The sequence below is a fragment of the Apium graveolens genome, chromosome 7 (genome assembly GCF_009905375.1).
Source record: "Apium graveolens cultivar Ventura chromosome 7, ASM990537v1, whole genome shotgun sequence".
Classification (NCBI taxonomy): domain Eukaryota; kingdom Viridiplantae; phylum Streptophyta; class Magnoliopsida; order Apiales; family Apiaceae; genus Apium; species Apium graveolens.
This window is the reverse complement of record NC_133653.1, coordinates 39,657,644-39,668,508: the sequence shown is the minus strand read 5'-3', so window position 1 is coordinate 39,668,508 and position 10,865 is coordinate 39,657,644. Positions and strand designations below refer to the sequence as shown.

Genomic DNA, 10,865 nt, shown 5'->3' with positions numbered 1-10,865 from the left:
TTAATTCATGCTTGTATTATTTGACTACTTGTAACCAAATATAATTTCAAGTTGTAGGCTTCTTGAGCTTGGTGTTTTTAGGATTCCAAATGGACTCCCAACTAACATGCAAGTTTGCATTATTCTGTACATATATATGTGTTTTCTTTTGCATCTGCACCTCAACTGATACAATAACTTCAACCCTGTTCATATCTGATGCTAAAAATGATACCCTTTTGTCACCTAATGGTGTATTCAAACTTGGTTTCTTTAGCCCTCCATTGTCCATAAATCGCTATCTTGGTATATGGTTCAACAAAGTTCATGTACAAAATGTTGTGTGGGTTGCTAACAGAGATAGTCCTTTAAAATCCAGCGATGGCGTTTTCAAGATCACGGGCGAAAAAAACATTGTTATTCTTCCAGGAGAAAACCAAACACAGCAGCCTGTTTGGTCAAGCAATGTAACAGAAGTCTCTGTTACTAGTGGTGTGCATGCCAAGCTACTGGATTCAGGAAACTTGGTCTTGAATTCTGGTTCAGGTCGGGTTATATGGCAAAGTTTTGATCACCCAACTGATACAATCTTGCCAGGGATGAAACTTGGGGTGGATAAGAGAACGGGTTTGAAACGGGTTATAACTTCTTGGAAGTCCCTAAATGACCCGGGAACTGGTGATTTTACATTAGCGTTGGATGCAAGTACTGTGCTGCCTCAGATGTATGGGCGGCTGTACTCTTACCCCGTCTGGCGGGGTGGCCCGTGGAATGGTCAGATTATGATTGGTTTGCCTACGGCTTCAAGAATTAAGCCTGTGGAGTTTTCTGTAGAAGCTGCACTTTTTAATTACACTTTTGTTAACAATAAAGATGAGGTACAACTATAATCTTACTTATTTTTGTTAAGAGTAATGATACTCCTGCATAAGGTTGTGATTGGTTGATGTGTCTGCTTATTATCTGTTAGGCTTAGGCGGGAGTCTAGTGGACTAGTTACCTCAGATAAAATAAGTAGTTTAGTTTTAATAGGATTAAGTAAATATTTATCATATGCAGTAAGCATAGGCATATCAACGACTTCAAAAAATAATAAAACAGGGACTAGAAGTATTTTGATATTATTAAAATTTGGAAAATTAATATAGCATTCTTGTGGTTCGGCAGGTTTACATAACGTTTGGTCCAGACCCTAAAGTTTTCAGAAGGCTTAAGGTTGAAGAAGCAGGATATGCAGAGCAGCAGCTTTGGAATGCAGATAGCAAAGAATGGAATATAATTTGGACTGCTCCACAAGATCGGTGTGATAAGTATAAACGTTGTGGGGCGTACAGCTTATGCAATAACACCAATTCTGTACAGTGTATGTGCTTGCCAGGATACGAAGCAGAGAAATATCAAGAATGGGACATGAATTGTGTTGAGAAGAGGAAAAAATTGCACTCGTCGTGTGGAAAAGGACAAGGGGAGGGGTTTATAAAAATCAAAGGCCTTAAAGTTCCTGATGTTAATAATGCTAGGTTTATCAAGAATATAAGCTTGCAAGAGTGTGAATTAGAGTGTTTTAAAAATTGTAACTGTACCGGATATGCTAGTGCTGATGTGAGTGTAGGAGGGCGAGGTTGTTTTGCATGGTATGGTGAGTTGATTGATGTGCGAACAAACGCTGCAGATGGACAGGACTTATATATACGGGTAGATGCTCAAGAGCTTGGTATGTGCTAAATCTCATTCAAATACATGTAGACTTTATAGTAATGGGATACTAGATGTAACTAAGACCTAATGAAGAAGTTGATAAATTTGCAGAAGAAAACATAAGAAAAAGACATGGAATGCAGAAGAAAATAAAGCTTATTATCATATTTTTGGTACTGAGTGTAGTAGCTCTCTTGATCATTTACTGGTGGAGAAAACGAGTTTCCAAGAAAGGTAAAAACTGAACCAGACTTATCCATCAAATGTGTTTCTGAATCTAAAATTATCTTTTTATTCTTTAAGAGTATTATTTTTGTTATATTTAATTAGCCCAGGAGAGGAAGAAACGCTACCTGGAAATGATTCTTGAAGATTCAGCGATAGATCCAAGCAATGAAGTGTCACAAGCCAGTAGCCTAGCTGACAAAAACAACCTAGAACTGACGTTCTTCCAGTTAGATACTATTCTAAAGGCAACAGATAACTTTTCCCCTGCTACAAAGCTTGGACAAGGAGGCTTTGGCCCAGTTTATAAGGTATATTTATTATATAATGTAATATTTGCTTTTGTGTGAATTTAGGTAGATATTAGACAAAGTAGTATTATAAACAGAAATGAAGGTTGTAATTACTGTTGTCACTTGTCTTTCAGGGTGAGCTATCAAATGGACAGGAAATAGCAGTGAAGAGGCTATCAAGAAACTCACATCAAGGGCTTTCTGAGTTTAAGAACGAGGCTTTGTTGATTGCAAAACTTCAACACAGAAATCTTGTCAGACTTCTAGGCTGTTGCATTGAAAATGAAGAGAAAATGCTCGTCTATGAGTTTATGCCGAATCTAAGCTTAGATTGTTTCCTTTTTGGTACACTACTGACAGTTTATTGAATGCATTACTTGGCTTCACATAAGTTTGCTAATAAAATTGTCACCTAAATTTGTGCTTTTCCATTTTTAAAGATGAAACCAGGAAGTCACTGCTGAACTGGAAGAAGCGCCATGACATAATTGTGGGAATTGCTCGAGGGATCCTGTATCTTCATCAAGATTCCAGGCTTAAAATTATCCACAGAGATTTAAAAACAAGCAACATTCTTTTAGACAAAGACCTGAATCCAAAAATCTCTGATTTTGGTACGGCAAGGTTATTCGGAGGGAATCAGAGTCAGGCAAATACTTGTACGGTTGTTGGGACATTGTAAGTTCGGCCTTTCATGATCCACAGTTTCGTAAGTCTCATGCGATTTGCATTCCTCTTAAGCTGATAAATGCCCCCTCTGTGAAATACAGCGGTTACATGTCACCAGAGTACATCTTGCATGGCCTCTTCTCTGATAGATCTGATGTCTTCAGTTTCGGAGTCCTACTACTTGAGATAATCAGCGGAAAGAAAAATTGTGGAGTAGTACCTGATTTTGATCCACCTTCAAACTTAATAAGTTATGTAAGTAGAACTTGTCACCTTACAGATATAATCTCAGTTTTTTCACTGATTGTTTCTTAAAGGAGTGAAATTGGTTGTAGGTATGGGCACGGTGGACTGCTGGTAAAGCGATAGACATTGTAGACACATCCATAGGAGATGCATGTCCAGCTCATGAGGTTTTACGCTGTATTCAAGTCGGGCTTTTGTGTGTCCAAGATAATTCACCTGATAGACCAACTATGTCAGCTGTTGTTTTCATGTTAAGTAATGATGTTAATCTTCCTTTACCAAAGCAGCCAGTGTTTGCTATGTACAGAAGTCATAATAATCCAGACACAATCATCTACGACACAAACTCATCCTCCATAAACGAGTTGACAGTCACCAATCCTGTTGGTCGATAAGTTCCCAGTTTTGTATTAAAATCTTTTTATATTACTAGTATTGTAAATGTGCACAAGGAAAATATAACTCAGAAGGATTACTGTGTGTTCAGAATAAGAGTGTATCAAAATTTCTTGATTTTTTACAGGCATTATATCACAGCATAAGTGTTTCCTAGTGTTTCTACCCTTTTCTCTTATTTGAATTGAGATTATGTACTGACTAGCTAGCTTGCAACCCCCTATTGAACTGAAATGAGTTGAGAACCTCCAGGTTAGCTCTTATTTGTAACTTTATTTGCTTTTCAGGATCATGAAGCTGCAAATACTTATACGTGTGATCTATTGAGACATAACTTTATTTTTGTTTGAGGAACTGTATAGAGTCATATAATATGTTCATTTTTCATCATTTGACATGATGAACTAAACTAGATACTTACCTACTTAACCTAAATGTACTTGGCGTTTATATGCTATAATATGAGTACACTATAGTAGTTTTAAATCTTGCTTTTAGTCTCTGTGAAAAGCAAGAAAGCTATATAAAGAGTTGTCAAGGAAGCAGCGCCTTGGAGTTCTTCGAGATTTAAGCTATATATAGAGTTTTCAAGGAAGGACCCCAAGAAAATGTCTTGTTGCTCTATGAACCATGAGGTTTATCAAGTTTCAGATAGCCAACAGGAAGAACTATGTCGACATGAATGAAGGATGCACTAACCCCCTTGTATGCACACAAATGCAAAATGAAGGAAAATGAATAAAAAAAAAGGGGTAATAATCCCTAACAATAATGTGTTATATAACCCATATTTAACAAATGCTCCAGAACCCTTAGATCATTATTTCAAGAGCCCAGATCTAAAAAATTTTTTTTACCCCCGCGGAAGAACATTTCTCCTTTTTGCGGATATTATACGCGGAAGGGTAAAATAAATTCCTTAGATCCGGGCCCTTGAAATATAGATCCGACGTCCCTGGAATAGTATGTTAGATAAAGCTTAACCAACACAGTAAACAAGAATCAAAAGAAAGACCACGAAAAGTAATGGTCAGTTACATGCACTAGTTAATAATATTATAACAACAAAAATAGAAACACAGAGAAGAAAATCATGCCATTGTTTCATGGAAACTATTTTACAGTGGTTTTGTCTAATATTACATTCAACAACTCATATATAACCTCAACGGGCTTCCATCACGGAAGTTGTTAAATTATTTACTGAACCAATTTCGGATGTTGCAGTACCCGAGCTTTCCGATATAGGAGTCCTTCCAGCTGCAAATGCAGGACGTCTAGGAGACTCAAGTTCCATATGTTTGTTGTTAAACATTGAAACAACATCAGACATAGATGGTCTATCATCTGGACTTTCTTGAACACACAAAAGTCCGATTATTATATACCTTAATGGCGTTGAAGAGGAACAAGAGATTTGCAATGTTGGATCTATCAGCTCTTGCACCTTGCCTCTTTCGCATAAATTCCATACCTTACAAACCGAAAAAGAAACGTGTCATGACAACTAAATGACCGTGGCCAAAGAAATCTCTTTAGCAAAGATTTGTTTTTGAAAGAATATATATTTCATCATTTGGAATTTAAAATGATAGTTTACGATTGGAAAGGAGGGAGATTTAAGTTGGTTTTGATGTTTTCAGAAATTTACATATCCAAGAAGATTGGTATAATCTGCAGAGAGTTGAAAACTATTGTTCTTTCTCCCACTCAGAATCTCTAGAAGCAAAACTCCGAAGGCAAATACATCAGATTTAACAGAAAAACGTCCTTCCATTGCGTACTCAGGTGACATGTAACCACTGGATTGTCATTAAAATTTATCATTGGTCAAGTAATTAGGAGTAGAAATGTAAATCATGTAATTAGTATGGTATTCAAGTTTACTTACTATGTCCCTACAATCCGAGTTGTATTGGCTTGAAATTCATTCCCTCCAAATATTCTTGCCATGCCAAAATCTGATATCTTTGGATTCATTTCACCATCCAACAATATGTTACTTGCTTTCAGATCTCTATGAATTATCCGTATTCTGGAATACTGATGAAGATAAAGAAGTCCTTGCGCAATGCCTTCAATTATCTGAACGCGTCTACCCCAATCCAATAGCTCCTTCTTCTTAGGATCTGCCATATTTTTGCATCAGAGTGTGAGCGGTCATTTGTTGTTAGTACCTTATAAAATTAGACGAAATATGTACAACTGAATGTGCTGCTGATCACCTACCAAAGAGTATAGAATCCAAGCTTTTATTGGGCATGTATTCATACACAAGTATCTTCTCATCTTTTTCGATGCAGCATCCCAGAAGCCTAACGAGGTTCCTATGTTGAAGTTTGGCAATAAGAATTGTTTCATTTCTTAACTCTTCTAATCCTTGTCCAGAAGTTTGTGATAGTCTTTTGACTGCTACATATTGCCCATTAAGTAACTCTCCCTGAATACACAAAATGATATTATGAATCAGTTAGGCCTCCAAACTAATGTAAGAAGTTTTTATACTTGTATGTTTGTTGAGTGAAGTTTGTTTACAAATCATGTAAAATTACAATTTTTGAAAACCTGAAAAATTCACTATCTACAGGTACAAAGATACATAAAAATACTAATGAGATTCATAATAGAAACCGAATGTAACATTTAGTTGTTATTATTGGATAGAACTTACCTTGTATACTGGTCCAAAACCACCCTCTCCAAGTTTATTGACATCAGAGAATTTGTTCGTTGCATCAGATATGCTTGAGAATCTGAATTTAGGAAATTCAAGTTCTTTATTTGCTCCATCTCTCATGGAGTCTACAGCGGCCACATGATCAGAATTTACTGAGCTGCTCTTATCAAAATCGTAGAATAGCAAATTATGTTCTTGTTGCTCGTTTCCTGTTTGAAGAAAAGGGAGAGAAATTATACAGCCGTAAGAAAATGATAGCATAACAATATGTTTTTCTGAGATTAATGTGAAAATTTATAATATAAAGCAGCAGTGACACTACTTTTTCACCTGTTGAGTTGAACTTTTTTCTCCTCCTGCGAATTATAGTAAAGATACAACCAAGGAGAAACAACGGAAGGATGATTGAAACTGGAATTATGACACGGGAACGATTGTCGGTCTTGGAGGACCTCTTGCCTTTGCCATTATTGTCCACTCCATATAACTTCTCAAGCCAACTCTTATTGCTTTCTGACCATTTTAGGACTCTCATTACACCCGAAGACGTTAGAACTGCTCTTGTGAAGGTTGAGTCTCCGGAAGAATCATATATCAAATAGTAGGAATGCTGATCAGAACCATACCTGAGACCTTTCATGCTTTCGACATTAAACTCTGGAGCAAAAGTGTAATTTTGTCCATTCCAACTTCCACTCCTCCACTTTGCTTCAGTCATATTTATCCATACAAAGAGTTCGAAATAACTACTTGGATCCATCCCCAGTGAATAAATACCAGGAGCAGGATCATCAGAATTTTTCCAACATGTGAGAACTTGTATTCTTCTAGTACCCTTCTCCAACCAAAGTGTTTGACCAGGCAACCAAGTATCTGTCCCATAGTCAAAGCTTTGCCATACTATATTCGACAACTCATCCCTTAAAACAAAATTTCCAGTATCAAGAAGTACTGCTTCTGTTGCATTTGATGTGCTGTTAACAAATGATGTCCTCCAAACAACAATTCGCGACTTACTGTATAACAATAAATTACCACCAGAAAGCACTAAAGTTGAATCGTCACGAGAAGGGTACGTGATGGGCTTATCTCTATTCGCAACCCAAACTATAGTTTTCTCTGATATGTTTTTGTACCATATACCAACATAGTAGTTTGTCGAATCACCTGGAGTGAAGAATCCCAGCTCAAATGTTCCGTTTTTCGATACTAAAGTCTGGTTTGAGGACAAAGATTTCTTTATTGAAAGTGAATCCATTCCCGAACACTTGAATGAGCAGAACAAGTAGTAAAGAAGCACCAAATACAGCCATGTCTTTCTTCCTTTCATAGCCATATCTCTAGAGACCTGAGCAAACTGACGGTCTTAATCTCAACAAATGAATTAAGAACCTAAAATACATATAGCCAGTCATGCAAGACTGGCAAAATCGTTGTTCTTCAGTCTTCACACGTATCTTAAACTTGTACGATTGAATAGAAATTAATTAAATCCTAAATAAATCATGTGCCAAATAAACCGAGTATAAGTTTGATATTCAGGTGCACCTGATTACGACTTTGTAACTCTCAAGCTTTTACTGGTACTATATTACTAAGCTATAGTGCAAATGTAGTTTCGTAAACTCAAAATGATAGAATATGGAAGCCAACTTAATATGCATGGCTGCACACGCCAACGACATTTTGGGCAGCTATACAATCAAATTCAGTTTCGTAAGCTTGAAAATAGTTATCTGAAGTAACTTATAACCATTCACTAAGAATTCGTAAAAATTGAAGTTTCTTAAAAGCTAAAATATTTTGTCATGTATTTCTATAATAAGTACTGATTGTCCAAATTCGTAGTTATAAAATCATAAATTTAACATTTTTAAGAGACAATTTAACAATATGTTTTAGTTATGAAAAATATATGCATATCACTGTTCGAACAACCTACTATAATTTCACAATCTGTTTTAGTCGTGAAAAACATATGCATATCCTTTTTTGACACGTCTTCGAAAAACCTACTATAATTTCAATCACATATAATTCAAATTAATGAATCCAACAAATTTCTTAGATCACAAAACAACTCTTCCAAAGGGAGATTTGGAAGAGAGAATATATCTAATATATGGGTAGAAATTTGGAAGAGAGAATAAATCTAATATATGGGTAGAAAAACCCAATAATGAGATACTGAACTCTCACCAATGAGAGTTCATTTCTTAAATATGTTGGTTTAGCAGAAACAATTAGAGGGTTTCGGTTGATCCTTTCCGGAGAATTAGATAGTGTTTCGGAGAAATAAGTGGCTAACGAGGAATGGAAAGAAACATATTTTATTTGATCTCGAAGTCCTCATATAGCACTTCTTCCAATCCTGGATGGGGGATCACTTGTAGGAATGACATAACGCTAATCCATGTTCCACACGGCCAAAAAAGCTTGAAAATCATATTTTCGAGATTGATAGTGGTCATTTTTTTAGAGTGAACTAGAAAGTTCTTTTTCTAGTTATTGGAATTTTAGTTATCTAAATAATGGGCCGCTTAGGCGGAATAGACAAGCGGTGTGCTTTCTTTACTTTAAGAGTTGTCAGGATACACAATAGAAAAGATAATGAAATGACTATATTCCCGACGGCTGAAATGAAATCTCTAAGGAAGAGAAGTAAATGTAGAGCGCAGCGCGTCTCGTGTGTTACCTCCTCCTAAAGTCGGTCGATAATAGATATCATTGAGCTCCTCAATTGTCTCACTAAGTTCATTTCATCTTGAATAGTCAGGCTTGTTAATAATGAGATACTGAACTCTCACTAATGTGATAAATTTATTAAAAAATAGAATCAAAATTGAGAAAAACAATAACAAAAGAGAATTTATCATTAACCATGACACCCCATTAAGTGAAAAAGAATTTAGGGTTTTTATTAAAGGTGAGGGATAGGTTAGGGGCGGCTGGACTTCAAAACTGTAATCCCTCCGTTCCACTGGGTCTTATAGCGGGGATAGGAGTAGGAGATCGGCACGTATTTTAAAACTCTTATAAAACATTGATTATCTAAATAATTTTAAATACTTTTTTAAATAAAAATAAATATTTAAATTTTTATACAGATTTTTTTTTAAAATAAATTATAAAATTATACTTTATATATCGTCTCGACGACTTATATATTATTATAAGAAAAACATGATTTTATTCGGTCGATTAATTAACACCTTCCAAAAATATTGCATGCACTTTCCAAAAATAAATAAAATTAATCTAAATAAATTTAGCTCATTAAAATAAATTTAAAAAGTCACGTATCAGACACATACTCTGTTAATTAGAGTGTACTACAATTAGAGTGTACTACGATTAATATTAGGATGATAGCCAGAAATACTACTTTTTCTTAAATTGGTGACCAAAATATCAAATTTGAGAAATACGGCCAAAAATACCGAGGAAATACCCTTTTTCAGATTAAGTATTTTAAATACGCTTTCTCACATTGGGTATATACCCGATTACCCATTCTCAGACTGGATATTTCAACCAATTTTTTTTTATTTTTTTAAAGTTGAAATACGCTTCTGAGATTGGATATATGAAATACGCTTTCTCAGATTGGGTATATGCCCAAATACCCATTTTCAGACTAGGTATTTCAACTATTTTTTTTATTTTTTTAAAAAAAATGTTTTTTTACAAAAAAAATAAGAATTTTTTTTGAGATACCCAATTTGAGAATGGGTATTTGATTGCTAAAAATGGCCAGAATATTAAAAATAGGTATTCTTGTCACTTAGCCCCAAAAAAATGTTATTTTTGTAATTATTTCTTAATATTATGCGAAAACAAAACTCCACAACAGCTTTTAGTACCTAAGAGGCAGGGATGACACCGAGTCGGGTTAGGATCAGATATTGTAAAATTCAAATCCAAAATTAAGGGGCTGTTTACTTGTATAATTTTTTTTCACTTTTTTCTGTTTTTCTAAAATTTTAGGAAATTTTCATTTCTAAAAAAAACAGTTGAAAACTGAGAAAATGTGTTACATACTAAAATAATATATAGTCAGTTTTCTGTTTTCTTAAAAATATTAAATAAATGACGTGATAATTTGAGTAAATATATAGAAAGGCAACTACTAAAACAATTTTAACGTTTCTCAATTTAATTGTACATACATATTTCTTTAACATGTTCAAAATAATGTTTTAGATAAAATATAAATAAAGATGACAAACAAAATATAAAAACAGTCTTCTGAAATAGGTTGAATAATGAAACTTTCTAATTATATGACTCTAAATACATACAATTTTGTAGCTTTTATTAAATATTTCAATTAATAATTATATACAAAAAATTTGAAGAATCTTCTACGAAATAACTCATAACTAAGTTCTCGTAAGGAGTCTCATCCTTATTTCTCTAACATATAAATTATTAGTTATTATATTGTTAGGTCACACACACTGTAGAAGGGGGTTGAATACAGTGTATACTACAATCAAATCGAATTAAGAACACAAGTATGAAACACATAATAATCTTATTAATAAAAGAGTATTACAATGGAACCGTTCTCTCTGAGTGATGAACAAATATCACGAGAACTGCTAGGGTTACAATGAATAATATTCTCGATTGTGATAACACTTATAATGTAAACCCTATGTTGTGTTTATATAAACACA

At 34.5% G+C, this 10,865-nt stretch overlaps 2 protein-coding genes across 2 annotated transcripts; one reads left to right on the top strand and one right to left on the bottom strand.

Annotated features, from left to right (window-relative positions):
* LOC141671697 (G-type lectin S-receptor-like serine/threonine-protein kinase At4g27290) lies at positions 1 to 3,652 on the top strand. Its single transcript, XM_074478013.1, has 8 exons — positions 1 to 857; positions 1,147 to 1,693; positions 1,789 to 1,911; positions 2,008 to 2,213; positions 2,330 to 2,540; positions 2,636 to 2,873; positions 2,966 to 3,119; positions 3,200 to 3,652. The coding sequence occupies exons 1-8, from the start codon at positions 90 to 92 to the stop codon at positions 3,503 to 3,505; spliced, it is 2,553 nt and encodes an 850-aa protein (XP_074334114.1). The 5' UTR covers positions 1 to 89; the 3' UTR covers positions 3,506 to 3,652.
* Positions 3,653 to 4,541: 889 nt separating this feature from the next.
* Positions 4,542 to 7,613, bottom strand: LOC141670864 (G-type lectin S-receptor-like serine/threonine-protein kinase B120). Its single transcript, XM_074476906.1, has 6 exons — positions 6,514 to 7,613; positions 6,178 to 6,392; positions 5,736 to 5,946; positions 5,398 to 5,635; positions 5,158 to 5,308; positions 4,542 to 4,980 (listed from the first exon to the last, which is right to left on the bottom strand). Exons 1-6 carry the CDS (start codon positions 7,517 to 7,519, stop codon positions 4,672 to 4,674), a joined length of 2,130 nt encoding a protein of 709 aa, XP_074333007.1. The 5' UTR covers positions 7,520 to 7,613; the 3' UTR covers positions 4,542 to 4,671.
* Between the last annotated feature and the right edge of the window lie 3,252 nt (positions 7,614 to 10,865).